General features: G+C 45.0%; 1 protein-coding gene and 1 long non-coding RNA gene across 2 annotated transcripts in view; one reads left to right on the top strand and one right to left on the bottom strand.

The window, feature by feature from the left end:
* Window positions 1-3,611: 3,611 nt before the first annotated feature.
* On the bottom strand, window positions 3,612-7,502 carry LOC128407552 (GTP-binding protein Rhes-like). The gene is made up of 2 exons (XM_053376038.1): window positions 7,470-7,502; window positions 3,612-5,076 (listed from the first exon to the last, which is right to left on the bottom strand). The coding sequence occupies exon 2, from the start codon at window positions 4,897-4,899 to the stop codon at window positions 4,057-4,059; it is 843 nt and encodes a 280-aa protein (XP_053232013.1). The 5' UTR covers window positions 4,900-5,076; window positions 7,470-7,502; the 3' UTR covers window positions 3,612-4,056.
* A 128-nt stretch (window positions 7,503-7,630) lies between these two features.
* LOC128407551 (uncharacterized) overlaps window positions 7,631-17,488 on the top strand; it is a 43,986-nt gene continuing 34,128 nt past the window's right edge. The window contains exon 1 of the long non-coding RNA XR_008328832.1: window positions 7,631-7,812. This is a non-coding gene — a long non-coding RNA (uncharacterized LOC128407551). The remainder of the gene's footprint in view (window positions 7,813-17,488) is intronic.

The following is a 17,488-nucleotide window of genomic DNA, read 5'->3' as shown; positions in this document are numbered from 1 at the left end:
TGTAACAGCTGCATTTGCTATCAGTTCATTTCTGGGCTCAATTGAAAGAGTTCATGGTAGTGTTTAAAGCCATAAATGGCTTACGCCCCAATATCCAAAAGACCACCTCCTTCCCTACAGATGCATCCAGGTGTTAGGGGTGATGGTGGTCCGAGAGAGAGCATTCTTTGCAGCAGCTCCTATGTTCTGCAATTCCCTCCCCACAGAGGTGCAGATGGCTTCTTCACTACACAGCTTGGTCTTTGACATCTGAGATGTTTGTTTCCAGGACCCATCCTATTCTTGTGACGGTGATGCTGCACCTGACATGCAGCTCTCACCTGCGGCTCCTAGTAGCTGTCAGCATTCGACAGCAGCCACACCCCAGAAACGGCTTCGAATGGCCGGCTAAACCAGGTGAGGGTAGCCAATGGGTCTCAAACCCTCGTTGAGTTAGGGACTTCCCCTGCATGCAAAGACAGGCTCCGGCCGATTGAGTGGGCGAGACCAGTAGTGGGTCCAGTGGTCAAGAAGGTGGTTTCTACACATGCTACAGAGGGAAGTGAGGGGCAGATGGGGCTTGACAACATGGGAAAGTGCCCATCTAGAAGAAGTGAAACTCTGATCCTAAACCTCCACTGCCTTGCAAGATATCTTCGAGGGAAGACAAGGCTAAGGAGTAAACCCTACACAAATCTGGGCTGGAGTCCCTATGATGGTTGGATGGCACCTTACATGCCTCCTTCCAGCAACTCCTGCAGCCAAGCTGGTGCCAAACATACTGCTCTGCTTTCCTATGGAACACATAAATGAGGCTAAGAGGAGGGTCTTGTCATCTGGACAACCCATATACACTGCCCAGGCTTGCACTGTGGGGAAGTCACTTTGGTGCTGCTTATGCAGTGGTTTGTGTTTACCCTAGGAGGCACACTCCATTGTCTCTCGAAGCAGATGGTCGTCAACAACAGAGATTTGTGCTAGCAAAAGAGATGCTTCTATCTATTATAAAACGATCACAAAAATCTGAATTGGTCTTCTAATGACATTGGGGAAACTAACAATTTCAGATAAAGCCAGCAGAGGGTGTAGTTGACTTGAGTTTTATGTCGTCTCCACTTTCTGACCTAATAAAGCATGTTTGTATGTATGAGAGAGAGACTGGCACGCCTTTTCTCTTGTTAATTTAGGAAGGAGAGGCAACCAAGGATTGCTCAGTCATGGCTGAAATCAGTACTCAATATATTAAAAGAGGGAAATCAGGTTGTTTGTTTAATTGGTGTATTTCTACATTTCTCAGGTACTCTAGGGAGTAAAATCCTGAAGAAAATGGATTTAATGCACCACTGACACAAAGCTGCAGTTGTGGGAAGCAGGTGCTATGTGCCTTCTTCCTCTATAGTAAGGAGCCACACCAAACCCCCTTCCGCACGGGTTAGGGAAAACAAAGCAAAACCATCCTCAAACCTGGGAGATTTTTCTCTCACCTGTCACTGTGTTGGGTTCAGAGTAAATCTCATTATCTCATGTGGTACAATATAGACACATTTGACTATGCTGCAGAATGCATTCCAGACAGATCAGACAGCACCCCCCCCCCAATGTTGAATGTCAGGTGCTTGACGAAGACCTTTCTATTTCAGCAGGAATTTTAAGTAAGTTGTACTATGTCTATTTGTTGAATGTACATTTTCATTTGACCTTTTCAATTTAAACATTGTGGTATGGATCACTTTGTTGATGGTTGTGTAAACCACTTTGTGACCATCTATGGTGAAAAACAGTCTGTAAATATGGAAAGTAAATAAATGTGTTTGGTGATTACCAAAATACATAGATCCTCAAGAACCTTGGGGGTTTTTTTAATATAAAAAAATACCATTTACCTAGAGCTATTTAGATGGAGGGTAGGCAGGCAGTTTTTTAAAAAAATAGCAGCAGCAGCTAGAATGTTTGGCTAATAAAGTTTCAGGAAATTGTGCTGATAGAACTGTCTGGGTCATGTTTATGCAGATTCAAATGCTCACCAACAGCACAGAAAATGCAAAGGAAGCGGTGTTACTGGATCAGACCAAGAGTCTTCCTTCCACCAGGATCCTTTGATTGTGGTTACTCCCAGATGCCTTCAAGAAATAATGATAGCACAGAGCTCTAACACAGGGATGGGGAACCAGTGGCCCTCCAGATGGACGACAACCCCCTTCATCGCAGAACACTGACTTTGCTATCTGGGGCTGAGGGGAGTTGGCATCCAACAATGTCTAGAGGGCCACAGGTTCCTCATTGCAGCTCCAAAAGAATAATCCCACCCTTGCCATTGATTGCCTTGCACCTAAATGAGGAAGAGCATTGTATTTCAGAGTTCTTGATATCCTTATTACTCCTAAGCTCAGTGTCTGTTTTTAGCCAGCTATAGAAAAGTTTGGCTTCAGAACATTATCAGATGCCAACAGATAGCCCCATATTGCATCTTAACTTAGGAGAGCTACATGTGTAGCATTGCAGTCAGGCAAATTAGTGGCAGCTTCTTCTCAGCCTTTGGGCTAAATTGCATGTAGTATATGACAAAATCTCCAGCCGTCTCCTTCCCTCCACCTTTACTTGCATTAATTTTCAACATATCTGTAGTTTTATTTCACTACACGTACTGTCATTCCACAGTGCATCATCCATTTCTTCTGTAACACAACAAATGACATTTGTTTGTTTCCCACCTTGGAAGCACTTGAGTGGCTGCGTGGATGCTATTAATTTATGCACCACCTTCAACTTGTAGCCCTATGCACATCAGTCACAAGTACAGTCCACTGAAATCAATGGTACAAAGTTCCCAGTAAATGAATCTAGGACTGGAGTGATAATGTGCAATGTTTCTCTCAAAGCAGCTCTGTAAGAGAGATCATGAATATTCCCATTTTGTGAAAGCCCAGCTGAGAGGGACTGACCTGGCTAAGCTTATGAGTTTATGCCTCAGGAGGAGTTTGAGCCATGGTCTCCTAGGAACAAATCTGACAATATTGTCCCCAGACTACAGTGTCTGTCATAAAAACCATGAGAGCATAAAAACCTACAGAAACTCAGCAGGGTGGCTGTCCTACAAAGATATGAAGGCAAAGGCATAAAGCAGAACATGGGAGCAAGAGAGGCTGTGTAACGAGCGGGTGACAAGAACTTGAAGTGTGGCTTGTTTTCCAATCACAGGCCTCGCAGCAAAATAAAATAAACATCAACACTCTTTTGGGTGGTGCTTGAGTTTTCTTTTATTAGTTACAACCCTTGAAAAGTTGGAAATTAAAATCATACCTACTCAGGCACAGACTGACCCACTGGGTGACATGTACTTCTTTCCACAATGCAGAGGTGCTTCAGACAATGGTGAGCTCAGTTTAAACAAAGTCTGCACAAAAGCACATGCATGCAAATGGTCAATGCACACATTTGAAGCAAAACAAAAAACAAAACCCACTGTTTTGGGGGGAGGCAACACACACACTGGATGTTCAACAGGCACCAAAAATGTCTTTTCTTTCCCATCTTCAAGCATACCGTGTCTGTTCAGTCACTCAAAACACAAAGAAATCAATGCAAAAGGGAAAGATAAGTAGGTGTCCCAGGAATTAAATGTTTCCTAAGTTCTTGCCTTCTAAGTTCATGCTATGGACCTTGTCAACATCAGCCATGTTGCCTCAAAAACTGGTCTGTTTGGCCATTCATCTTTTACTCCTGGGGCATCCACTTCCATGACTTAAGGGACATATCTTCCAATTTATACAATAACAGCTTGGATCCGCAGAACAGACCAGAACTAGAGACATTACACTGTGCACAGCATCACAGGCTTCCCAATTCTTGGGCTGCAACTCAAAATCAAATGCACGGAATGGGCACAAACATTGGTGACTTTGGGGCACTAAAGCTGAAATTACTATGTCACGACGACAAGCCATCAAGGTTCACAAACAGCTCCTGAGCCCCAAAATGACAGAGTGCCACAGTGCTGTTGTGGCAGGTGCAACCTGATCTCTAAACACAGGTCACCAAAGTTCTAAAAAACCCATGCAGCTATCATTCTCACATAGTTCAACAGACAGTACAACTATTGGCTTTGTTCATGGGGGGCCGCAGTGGGGGCTCCTTAGGGAAGGTCTCACGTCTCCTGCGGAGGGCAGGGCTCAGCCGGCTGGGCAGGTTGGCTTGATGAAGCAGCTCCCGGAAGACCTCCACCACGTTCTCGTTCTCCTTAGCAGATGCCTCCAGGAAACGGCTGTTCCAGTCAAGCTCCACCAAGGAGAGGGCGTCCTCGGGCAATACCTGTCTAAGCCCACCGGCTTCTGCCTTATTGCCCACCACTACGATGGGAGGGAACTTGTCCTCTTTCAGCTCAAGGATCTCCTCGTGCAAAGTCTTCACACACTCAAAGGACTCTGCATCATCCACAGCATAGATCAAAGCGAAGGCATCGCTGTTCTGGATGGAGAGTTTGCGCATCGCTGGAAAGGAGTAGCTACCACTGGTGTCCAGAATCTCAACCTTGATGGTGGCTCCACTCACCTCAAACTCCTTGGTGTGCATCTCCTCTACTGTTCGCCGATGCTTTGGCTCAAAAGTGTCCTGCAAGAAGCGCCGGATCAGGGCCGTCTTGCCAACCCCGGCTGCACCCAGAAACACTAGGCGCACTTGGCTCTTCTCCTTCACTGCCAAAGACATGGTTCTGTGCCTGTCTGTGTGGATGTGTTGGCTTGGGCGGAAGGGGAGACAAGTTGCTTTTAAGTCCTCAACGTGTGATGAAGCAATGTGTGCCTGGTCTTTATGTGACCCGGCTTCAGAGAGCAGCGTCTCCTTCCCCAGTAGCTCTGCAAGTTCGCCTCCACACTCTTTGCTCATCAACTTCTCCCGGCTGAATTGCTGCTGTGTGCACAGCATCCCAGCTCATCTTTCCATTTATTTACACTCCCTCCTGCCACACTGCACACACACACAGTCTCGACTGTCTCCTCCAATCTCTGCTGTGGGGAATATGTGTGGAGGGAGGAGTGCAGGAAATGAAGGATGCTCTGGGCCAATCAGCTGAGCGCTGTCCTTGAAATCCATCCCCAGCACCTGGAGAGAGAGAAACTGCACTAGCACACATCGAACACAGCTCACTCCGCGGCTGGTTACTAGAGAGAGCTTGGCTGCCTCTCAGCTGCTTTGCATAATGCAAAGCATAACCACCTGCCCTTCTTGAAGACTGGCTCACATTAGAAGGCAAAAGCGTCTTGCTCTCTGTAACTCCCAAAAGATCCCCGGCTCTTTTTACTTCCCTCTGCTGGCAGATTGTACTGTAGGGCAGGGAGGTAGAGTTTAAAGTAACAACCAAAATGTATTGGTTTTTCAAACCAAGCCACCAGAGTTATTTGGGCACCCAAGACTTACAATGAGGTGGGAAGAACTAAGGTAAGAATCAAATCTGCAGAGAGGGGGTGTTGATAAAGGTAAACTTTCATTTCAAAGTACAGACTTTTACGTTTTTTAAAAACCAAACCAAATCCTGTCTAGTATTTGTAACAAATTCATAGCTCGAATGTTACAGCAGGCTCTGTTTTTTGTATGCAAGATGCGCTTAATTTGTCGCCAGAATCACGTAATTGTACAGTATAACCATGAGGTATTGGGAGGTCTTCTGTCCTATCTTCCTAAATTATGGTGAGAAACCTGACTGCCCCCTCCCAGCCTTCCCACATCTGACCCCATGGAATTCTTTCATGTTCCTCATTAATTTAGCATCACACACATCTCAAAACGGCACCACTACAGGCCAACAACAGTGAAGGGCTCTGGTTTTCAGGGGGTAGACAGGCCCTGACCCAAACAAATTTCCTGGAGTCAGTAAATGCACCATGAATAACCCAAAGCATCCTTCATTTTCATTGACTGTCCTTCCTGGAGGGACTCTAGGAAGCTGAATAAGAGATCCAAAGGCAGCCACTGTTAAACCAGTAAATTTCCACTTCAGCTTTTAGCAACACAGGAAGCTGCCTTGCACCGTCAAAAATTTGGTCCATCTAGTTTGGTCTGGCAGTGGCTCTCCAGGGTTTTAGTGTGCTGCCAGGCAGCTGTTTATTGTGAGATCGGTGCTGCTCATGTACGCAATCCACATGATGTGATCAGCATCAAAATGTCAGCTCCTATTCCACCCCCCCCAAAATTTATTTCGGATTTACCCTTTCTGTATAAAACCCATTTTTTAAAAAAAAGCTGCTGCCAACAATTTATTAGTGATGTCCAATTATCCAATTTGTAGTATTAATCACTTATGTGGAACTGGAAGCATGCTCAGACAGGGGTCTTTTCAGTCCTATCTGGAGATACCAGGGACTGTCTGTGTTGCAGCACCCTCCAAGCTTTCAGTGCATACGTCCTGCTTTTCAGTTCCATTTACACCACTACCTGAGGGCTGCTTTAATCTTTCCCCTACAAATATGTACAATGATATAAAGAGTGGAGGATCCACGTGTACCAGTACATGTGATGATCACACAAGTGTTTGTTTTGCCAGGGGTATACATGTGGTTACTAGTGGTAGCACTTTTCCAACAAATAACTTGCATTACCTTCCCACATCAGTGTATTACACACATGCCACACTCTTGTAGATAATATGTCATGTGTGAACTGGCACCAAGTGGGTGGAGAGAGAGAGGAAAAGTCATATATTTAGCATATCTCGACTCTCATTACTGCAAGTGATAACCATTTCAAACAAAGCATGAAAAGGTGCTGTCAGAATTATAATTCACACAGTCACTGTGCAAAAAAATGTCCACGGGCTAAGCCCAAAGAAACCAATCCAGGAAGTCATCAAATTGTTTTGGTGAGAGAGCTGCCCAGATCTCACATTGTGTTTATGATGCTTCCAACATTCCTGCTTCTTTGGGAAAGAACATAAGAAGCCCCTCTTAGACCTCTGGCTGTGTACATACAAGCAAGAAGTTCCACAGCTGGAGGCAGTGCTGCCAAATCCCACTTGTTCTGAAGATCTGTTCCACATTCCACAACAATCAACTCTCTTAAAAACAGGTGGGCAACCACATCATCACACATACACATTGGTCTTCTCCACCTGCTGTCTATTAAATTACCCTTTAAAAATTATATCAACTATCTTCAACATGTGGATGGACCTGACTGCATTTTTTTTTAAATAGAACAGCTGCAGTGCAAAAGCGCAGGTGCTCTTAAGAAGCAACAGAGAGCTGGGCCTGAAACTTCAACACGGGTGCCTACAGTAACAACATTTAGAAAACATATCCCCGACATCTCCCTCCCGAAAGCAAAAACGGGGAGCACCGTTTTACCAGGGCAACTACTGAAAAGTTGGGAGTCTTCCATGATAAACAGGGGAAGCAGGAGTGCCAACAGCTCCAAAACAAAAAACACCCATATAAGCCTTAAATCTGGCAACTCTATAGTGTATGCTGTGTATTTTTAGAGGTTGTGTTTGCTTCTCTCACCTTCTCTGGTAGCTGTTTGTACAACTCGGGTTTGTACAACTTGGGTCCGCAGCTCCTGAAACGCTCTTTCTCATAAGGAGAACCAGCAGGCAGCCCAGACTCGACAAGCAGGCAGAGCAAGGCGGGGAGGGCGGAGCAGTTTCAAAGGGGCACCGGGCAGACAGGAAGCGGCCATGTTTGCTGTGGGCCAGAAGGGAACTCACTTCCTGCCTCCTACTTGGAGGCTTCTTGGAGAAGGCTGCTTCCTTCCCCGCTGACTCTGCCTGGCTTGGCGAAGTCCCTTAGTGGAGGGAGCTCCCTTCCTCCCTGGAGGAGCTCGTTGCACCTCGACAGATGAAGAGTGGTAAGAGAAGAGGGGAAGAAGAAGGGGGCCATTTTGTTTTCAGTTGGATTTGTGTCGCTTGGCTGTTCCTTTTGAAGTTGCGCATGGGGTGCCTATGAAATTGTGTGCACGGTAGTGGTTGAGGTAAAAGCAGAGCAGCTCACAGATCATGCTGATGCCTGGCGAACCCTAATACCGGTAGTAAAAAAACTCCCCTAAGTAGAAACAGGGTTAGAAAGTGAGAGGGGTGGGGGGAGATTGAATACCACACATACACACACACACACTGCAGTTTCCTCCCACTCCTGGTCATTTCAAAATGGAGAAGGACTCAGAAGCAGGACCCCCAAATGGTTGTCACGTTGTGATACCAGTCATTCAGCTGCCAGTGGTTTCTATGCAATCCCCAAACGAACAAGGAGTCATTCAAACTTCTTTGAGAATCAGAAGTTTAAGGAGATGTAGAGATGTAGGCAGCGTAAGAGGGACAGAGAAGCAGCAAACAACAGATTCTGAAAAACGGGGAGCTTCAGGTGAGCGAGGTTTGGTTAAGATGGGCCTGTTTTCCTTTGGGATCGTTTGCATACGTGATGTTGCATTCTCAGTTTCTGCATCCCCCTTCCCATTTGTACGGCTGTAGTTTTGTTTACTGTTGTTTTTTAGATCAGGTTGTATCTGGCCTAGATTAGTTGAGCAATACACATTTATGGAGTATTTGGTATAATCTTTGTACAGATAGAAGGATAGTTGAAACTTAAGGAAAAGCGGATTCATAGCCCATGATGTTACGATAAAAGGCTATACATGTCATGTGGTTAAGAGATAAAGGAAAAGGTTTCAGCATATTACAGGAACTGGTGACAGTCAATGAACATCAACTTATTCGGCCATCTCTAATATCTGAGCATCATTTCCTAGTGGATTAGCCATCATGCTTGTTTTTCCTTTTCTCCTAATATGTTGCTAAAATTATTCAGACCAAACAGTTGGCTCACATTTATAACTGAGTGTGTGTCTATTTACTTTCTTTTCTGTTTATCAAAACCCTAAACATTTCATTAGGACATTACTTGTCTACCTCCACCCCAAGTGGTTATGGTAAAATAGGAGCTGTATTATATACCGAATATAGCCTTAGAGTACCAGTAATGGAACAGTTGGGTTTCCTCCTTATTTATTTAAGGCATTTATATACACATAAGCATTAGCATTTCTAGGTACGGTTGATGAAAATCAACCAGAATGCTGAATTAACTAACTAATACTGCACTGTTTTGGTTTAGTCCCACTGAATGTGGCTCTTGGTTCCATCTTTGTATGTGAACACATGCTGAAGTAAATGGAAGGCTGCATGAGGTGCTTTGCTTTGTTTCAAGAAAATTATGTGCTGTTCCTAATACAGAGAAAGCTGCATATATAATTTGCATGTGTGCTTTGGAAATTACTCTGTTATTCGGGCTAAGGAAGTAATTCAGTCAATGTAATCCTGATGACTCAAGCAAGAACACCAGCCTAGCATGGCACCATGGAAACATGAGGCAGCAAAAAAACAGTTGGTGGATGGGTTGCATTGCAGGGCTTTGGACCAGATGACCCTTGTGGTCCCTCCCAACTCTACAGTTCTATGATTCTATGGGTAGAGGTGGTTTATTTTGCTTTATTGCTGTTTGGTGTGTGTGTGTTTCCAGGATGAAGGCTCAATAAACAGATTTGTTTGCAATGAGAATGGACAACATCACCTATTTATCGAGCATTCATTCCAAGCTGTTTGCAGGGATGTTAGATGACATTGCATCAAAACAAGTGTTATCCCACACTTCCCAGTGCATTTTTTCTTGTTACTTTTGAGGAAGCAGATTTGTAGCACAGCACCTCCCAATCAGCTATCATTGTGCAACATGAGTTTTCTGTTTGTGACTGAATCCCACCCCAAAATGGTGCCACACTGAAAGTGTTGTAGTTTTTGTATGTGGTTTGATGCCCCCTCCCCTTTTTTTCCTGACCAGGGGAAAAGACTTACTAGTAGCAGCTATGCAAACATGTTGGAAAATCCACTACACACCTAATTTTTAGAAACATTTTCCAGACGATCAGTATTTGGACTGGCTTTTAATAGCTTGAGCTATGCAATTATTGGATAATTCATAGAAGTTGTTTAAGCATCTTAATGGTGTTTATTTGTGTGTTATAATGTTGATTGTTTTAGTATTGTTATGCCAAACAGGGAGGCTAAAAATGAAAATCTGTTTTAAAATGAGGAAATAGCTCAGCTACTAAGACTAGACTGAGAATATGCAAGGATAATTTGTCAATAAACAATAAAAGAGAATGACTTCATAATCATCTTCAGAATTGGACTTCACTCTATGGTTGAAGCTGGAATTAGTTTTGTTCACTAAAAGCGAGAACTGAACAAATTTATAGTTCTATTTCAAATATTAAGTTGCTTGTGAGTCCTATTTTAGCCTATGGTTTCCCCTAGGTTTTCTTTACAGGGAATAGTTCGTCTTAGCTGCCCTGCTGTTTTAGTTCAAGCAGAAACTCCTTAAGCAGCAACATATGGCTCCACATTAGAGTTGATCAACCTTTAGAGTGCCTAAAGGCTGGGACACTGTTACCTGGTGCGGTCTCTTAAGGTACATTAAATAATTTCACCCTGCCACTGACCTGTAGGTAGTGTTAGCAAAATTCAAGCTTGCTGTGGAGGAATAAAAGTGATAGTAGCAGTCTGATCTAGAAACAATTTGACATTATCAGTTAGTTGCATTTTGATGAGATAAATTCAGCCTAAGTTGACCTACCCACATGATGAAGCAACCTTGTGACTTTTCTGTAAGCCTTAAGGTATCAGCCCCATTCTGTCTTCATAAAGCAACAACATTGTGATTTGTTCTCTGAACAGAAATAATGAAAACGCTTGCATGACCACTTCCCTTTGCAACAAAATGGTGGACAATGCCAGCAATTTCCATTTCACAATGATAGCCCTGAGGCTCCACTAGTTAGCAACATCTACCATTCTGAGTTGGAATAAGTCCATTTTCTGTTTGCTGTGCACTTAAGACACTACTCTACAGACCTGCCTGTAAGCAGCACTTCCTATACTTAGACAGTACACTGGTAACAGACTATGAACCTGCCTGGCTGTAAATTAGGGACTCCCAAAGTAAACAAGCAGATAGCTTTGGCTGAAGATACCTCATTCTAGGAGTGAAAAAAAGTCAACGAAACAAAGATAACAACATATAATGTAATATTGATCAATAAAATATGCTTAGCCAGCCTCCAAGCGGCACTTCCCATCACCAGGCAGCAGTTTGCAGCGAGACAGATAACAGAGCATATGCCTGCCTGTTCACAAATTAGGGATTCTCCAGACCTACAGAGGTCTAGGTTGGTGGTAGTACAGTACTCTAAAGGGTCATCCTTCATCCCTTGGGGCTGTGTTGTTCATTCAAATAAGAGAGATCTGGCCTCCCTTATCAGCCCATCTCCCAGAGACATATGGCCAGTCTCTCCTCGTAGTCCTACTTCCCCATAGTCCTCGTACTCCTACTGTAACTGTAGCATTTGTCCTAGAGAGCAAGCGGAGAGGGCAGCAGCTGCAGAAACTTCCCCTCTTCATCCTTGGTTTTCATTGCCTATTAATGCAGCCAAATTGAGGGCTAATTCTCAAAGTTAAAAGCAACCTTGCCCAGCTGCGCCATAACACTAAGCGCCATTGACAGCCCCCTGTCGTAGCTGCCATGTCAGCTTTGTAGGCTCGGCCACTGGGTGCTGAGCAACTGGAGGGGGCTAGCAGACCTGTCAGGACGCCTCCTTTCTAGGACACAGTAATGCCTTGGTAATCGGCAGCATACTCCTATCAGCCCACAGGGCTATTGTCATCCTTATGACAGGGCAGCTGTATTAGAATGTAGGCTTCCAGCTCTGTATTTATTGTTTTCTTGCTGACTTTCAGAGGCAATAATGTTTCTGAATGCCAGTTGCTGGAAACTACAGGGTGGGGAGAGGGCTCTTGTGCTGGGTCCTGCTTGCGAGTTTCTCACAGGCTTCTGGTTGGCCGCTGTGAGAACAGGATGCTGGACCAGATGTGTCATTGACCCGATCCATCAGGCCTCTACTTATCTTCCACCTGACTCTTGATTGTCTTGGTACTTTAGGTCTCAATCCATAAACCATAAGCCTCCTGTTTACCTCCAGGTTTTTATTCTCAGAGAGTTATGTGGAATGCCATGCTTTGGTGAAGGAGCTGCACATTGGTTTGCCATTTGTTCACAACAGCACACCAGCCAATGGAACTGGCTAACCACCCATTTCCTAACAAATAGCGCATGATACTGTAATTTATAGCCTCAGTTTCTCACCTGAGCAACACATGTGTATATCATAGCTACAAACCTACTTTTCTAATGTGTTCTAGTTAGTGCTCCCCCCCCAAAAAAAAAATAGGTGCCAGTACCTGCCATGAGGTTGTTACAGTAAGTACCACACTTTTTAACAAAAAGAGGTGCTGGTACCTGAGTACCCCCTGGAAAAACCAACAACCACTGGTTCTAATGATGGTTTTGCATCACGTATATAAACAAGAGAGAACGTGATGTTAAAAGTAGAACGAAGTCCTGGGAGAAGAGGCTACACTAGGCGATTTTCCTATTCTATAGCTTGGATTCAAAGGGCTAACGAGGAGCCTGTCCACAGTATATGGCTAGATCTGAGGTCCCTATTTTTCTGAGCACAGCCTTCTGTGCTGGGCAATTCCAACCCTTTTGGGTGTTTGAGGTGTGCTTTCAGTACAGCAAACCTTAGAATATGTGCAGGTTCACTTGCACACACCTAGGAGGCACTTTGGATCCTGGCCTGTGGTTCTAGTTTGTAAAGCACCATCAGCAGTGGGTAATCCTTTGAAAAGGGGGATAAAGAACAGCCTTTGTGAAGAGGGTTAAAATTCTCTGGAAAAGCATCTATATGCCACTGCAAAGCGCCAGACGAAGGGCAATGGCAGTTGCTGTCCGGTTGATTTGGCTGTTTCCTTATGAGAGAAGAGAAGAACTGCAAAGAGCAGCTGTGAGCCTTGTTGTCTGTCACCACTGATTTTGCTTACATGTCTGTATGCATCCTCCTTCAGTTGCAGCCACTGCTGGATGATACGCCTTTCATTGCCTTACACTTTCCTGAATATCTTCTTGAAACAGACTGTAGTTGTCATTTGTAGGATCCTGCACAGGCCACACAACTGTATCTGAGTTAAGAAAGGCACTGTGAACTAATGATGCTCAGTGCAATATTACAAATGTCTGCTGTCATTTTGAGTGCCTGGTGAGGCAGAATTTGGCCACTGGTAGGTTCTCATCGCACGATCCTGGTCCTTGCTCTGAAATTAATTGAGCCTTTTTGAAAGCTCTGCCCAGGAATTCTACACAGTAAGCCTTCTCTCTTCCACCCATGGCTGGCGACGTTTTTATCCCAACCTTCTGCCAAATTGAAGTCCAGCATATATGGGTATCCCTCTGAATGCCAGGTGCTGGCAGGGGGAGGAATAATAAGAGCTGGGGACTGCCACCATTATCTGTGTGTAGTTTTCCCAAAAGCATCTGGCTAGCCACTGTGGGAAATGGACTCACTGTGCTAATGGACTTTAGTCTGATCCAGTTAGGCAAGCCTTAGATTCTCCTCCCAGACAGTCCTCCCAGCCAGTGCCAGCCAAATACATTTTGCTGCCTGAGGAAAAGAACAAGGTGGCATTCCTGCCCGTTCCACATACAGAAGCTAACTGGAATGGCCCTTGCAGCTTGACTTCAACACTGGTTTCGCTGCACAGCAGAGTAGCTTAGAGGATGCAGGGTAGATTACATGGCACACACAGCTCTGTTCACTCCACACCCTCAGCAACTGCAGCCTGAGTTGCCCCTCTCATTCTGCCTAATGAAAGGGCTAGCTGTGCTGCAAACATTAAGTCCATTTGGATATCCACTGGATCACACTGATGCTTTACTAACTAACTAACTGATCCCAATCCACTGAATGCATTTGCTTCCTGGCAAGTATGCTCAAGACTTGAACCTACGAAGGAAAAGTGTCAGAACTGTATGATGCATAAAGCCCACAGTAGCCTTTACACAGTTGACTAATTTTACCCATTTAATTTGTCCTGTGAATTTACATCTCATGCTGCCCTCAAGCACAAGCCCTGCGTTCAGTGGTGGTTCTAATTTCTGATTAAAGAAAGTTACATATTTAGATGCCTGAATTGTAGTAACTCTCTTCCTTCCTTTCATGACTGGAAGCCAGCAAGGGAGACGGGATGCAACCTGAGGCTGTCAAAGAGAAAACACACACTGGCAATGCAAACCTCTAGGCAAGGTTGGATAACTATTAATATCTTTTAGAACTTCAAAGAAGCACTTTATAAGTCTCTGTAAACTGTGAGGGTAGACAGCATGTTAAAACATGGACCAATTTGTCCTCAACTTCCCTGGCCTAGAAGCGTGTTAGATAAAACAAGTAAGAGAATGAGTGTCAGGAAAAATTATAATAAAGATGGAGTCCCTCTGCTGGGGATAAGCAGACTGATTGTGGCATGAAGCTGCTTCGAGGGTGTGTTGATGAGAAATATCTTGTGAAACCTGAAGGAAGCTTTGATGTCCTTTAGATTTAGGGTTTCTTTCCATCCTTTATTGGAGAAAATCAAAGAAGATTAGAGCCATTAAATACTGTGTTGTATCAGATGATTAGCAAGTATAATTTCATGCTCACTGGTTTATTGTTTATTTTTATGGTTATTTTTAAGGTGTATAGGAAGCTGTCTTACACTGAGTCATTGGTCCATCTACAGAGTTTCAGACGGGGAACACTCACAACCCTTTCTGGAAATGCTGGAGATTGAACCAGGGACATTCCTGGAGTGCCTGGAGGCGGTTGGAGGCTGGATGGGGGCTAACAGATTGAATCCTGACAAGACAGAAATACTGTTTTGGGGGGACAGGGGGCAGGTGGGTGAGGGGGATTCCCTGCTCCTGAATGGGGTAACTGTGCCCCTGAAGGACCAGGTGTGCAGCCTGGGAGTCATTTTGGACTCACAGCTGTCCATGGAGGCACATGTCAATTCTGTGTCCAGGGCAGCTGTTTACCAGCTCCATCTGGTACACAAGCTGAGACCCTACCTGCCTTGCCAGAGTGGTGCATGCTCTAATTATCTCCCGCTTGAACTACTGCAACGTGCTCTATGTAGGGCTACCTTTGAAGGTGACCCAGAAACTACAACTAATCCGGAATTCAGCAGCTAGACTGGTGACCTGGGAGCGGCCGCCAAGACCACATAATGGCGGTCCTGAAAGACCTACATTGGCTCCCAGTATGTTTCCGAGCACAATTCAAAGTGTTGGTGCTGACCTTTAAACCCCTAAACGTCCTCAGCCCACTATACCTGAAGGAGCATCTCCACCCCCATCGTTCTGCCTGGACACGGAAGTCCAGCTCTGAGGGCCTTCTGGCAGTTCCCTCACTGTGAGATGTGATGTTACAGGGAACCAGGCAAGAGGGCCTTCTCCGTGGTGGCACCACGCCCTCCCATCAGATGTCAAGGAAATAAATAACTATCTGACTTTTAGAAGACATCTGAGGGCAGCCCTGTTTAGGGAAGTTTTTAATGTTTGATGTTTTATTCTGTTTTAAATCTGTTGGGAGCTGCCCAGAGTGGCTGGGGAAACCCAGCCGGATGGGCAGGGTATAAATAATACTATTATTATTTTTATTATTATTCCACATGCAACATAGATGCTCTTCCAGTGACAATTACTACAGCTAGTCATGACAATTAAGTGCCCCAGAATGCCTTTCCCATCAGCCCCTCTGCTTTGGTAACATACTGCCTGATGTAGAAGGAGTTCTAGATAACGTGAAAACTTAACATGAACTTTTAAGAATGTTGGTAACATCTTGAGTGCCCTCCTATTATTTGGTTGGCTAAGAAATGTTTGCATTGTTGTCACTAAGCCTACTGTGGAGGTATCATGCATGTAGAAGAATACAGTTCAAACACCAGAACTGGCATTCTGCTATATGCCCGGTCAAGTGGATTCCCTAGTAGGCTTCATTTTTCCTTGGTCTGTATAGATGAAAAATAATTTTGTATTCAATTTGGCATCCTTGGATGGAGAAGGGAGGAACCCATGCCAGCTCCTGCCATTCAGCCGGAAATACATTCAGTTGAAGGTTCTGCAACCTTTGAACCTGGGTTTTGTGCGTGAGGGGGTTGTGCAAGGAGTTGGCTTGAACAGAAGTCGTGAGACAAAGAGATGACAGATTATTCGTGGACCTGGGAACTTTAAAGGGTTGGTTGTAGTATGGGAAGAACCTTAACAACTATTATCAACCCATTTTGGTGCTACACGCAAGTTGTGTTCCTGATGTTTCCATGATTCTGACGTCCTGCTGTGTGTGTTTTGTGTCACATCCGCATCCTAACCAAGAGCTCGGTTGCATTACCGGTAGGCAAAAATTTCCATTATTTCTCCCAACCAGGCAGCCTTCTGTGAAATCTCAGCATGGTTGACCTATCATTTTGCTAGCAACTGTTTTCATTTTTGTTAAGGAAGTGGCATCATGTCATGCTACGCACACGCTCTCACTCTCTCTCTTTTTGCAGAAACTTGTTCCTGGCTGTATAAGCCAGCCAGCTCCGTGAAGCAGAAATGACACATTGTGGCAGCTGACATCTCTAAGGAGAATTTAGCATGAAAACACAGCAAGCCTGCAGCTGGCTAGCATGCCACTAACAGGCCGCTCTGCCAATCGAAGGCAACCGAGGGATGGCCGGCTGGGGACAGGCGTGCCAAAGAGTTTGCTCTGGATCTGCATGGCAGACAGCAGGGCTTGGGGGCCTCAAATGGCCAGATGTGCTTCGAATTCTCTGGCCCACTTCTCGTGAGGCAGCTTTGTGACGCAGAAGGAAGTGCTCCTTTCCCCCAGGGGACTAGGTGCTAGGTGTGCTTCTGTTCCCAACAGGAGACCAGGACGGGCGGGTGTTGTTCAGAATCGCCATGAGGCAAATAGTGAATACACTTGAGAGCGCCGAGCCTGTAAGCAAATGAGTCCATTGTAATCAATGGGTGTCAAGCTTCAGAGAAGTGGATTGGCAGGTGTTTGGTACAGCTTCAGCCTGCATCAAAGAGAATGTGTAATAAATACAGCTGAAACCCATAAGGCTCTGTCATGTGTTTTCTGCATGGAAAACATAGATAGTGAATATAATAAACATAGCAAAATCTCTCACATAGAAGTACCACGTTTGGAGACCAGTGTGGCCAGGATTGACATTTTACCAGCTATATTTGTTCCATAGGCTCTGTTGCTTCTTGCATCCATACCTATGTAAGATTGAGTACTGTAATGCTCTCTGCATGGGGCTGCCCTTGGAAGTGACTCGGAAGCTTCAGGGGATGCAAACTGTCTGCTTGCATCCTAATGATGCTTTTAGGTCCAATTCTAGGCATTTTGTGCATACCTTGACATCCTTCGTGGCCTTCAGGAGCTGCCTCTCCCTACTTCAGCCCTGTGAATTCTGGAGACCTCTGTGTCTGCACTTCGTGAAGGTTGGCTGCCAAGGGCAGAGCCTTAGCTGCAGCAGCCCCGAGGTTATAGAACAGCCTGAGGGCTGCCTTGCCTTCTAGGCAACATCTCCACATGCGAATGGTGG

Source organism: Podarcis raffonei, chromosome 2 (genome assembly GCF_027172205.1).
Source record: "Podarcis raffonei isolate rPodRaf1 chromosome 2, rPodRaf1.pri, whole genome shotgun sequence".
NCBI classification, from domain to species: Eukaryota; Metazoa; Chordata; class Lepidosauria; order Squamata; family Lacertidae; genus Podarcis; species Podarcis raffonei.
Note: the sequence above shows the minus strand (reverse complement) of the source record. Positions and strands in the feature narration are given on the sequence as shown.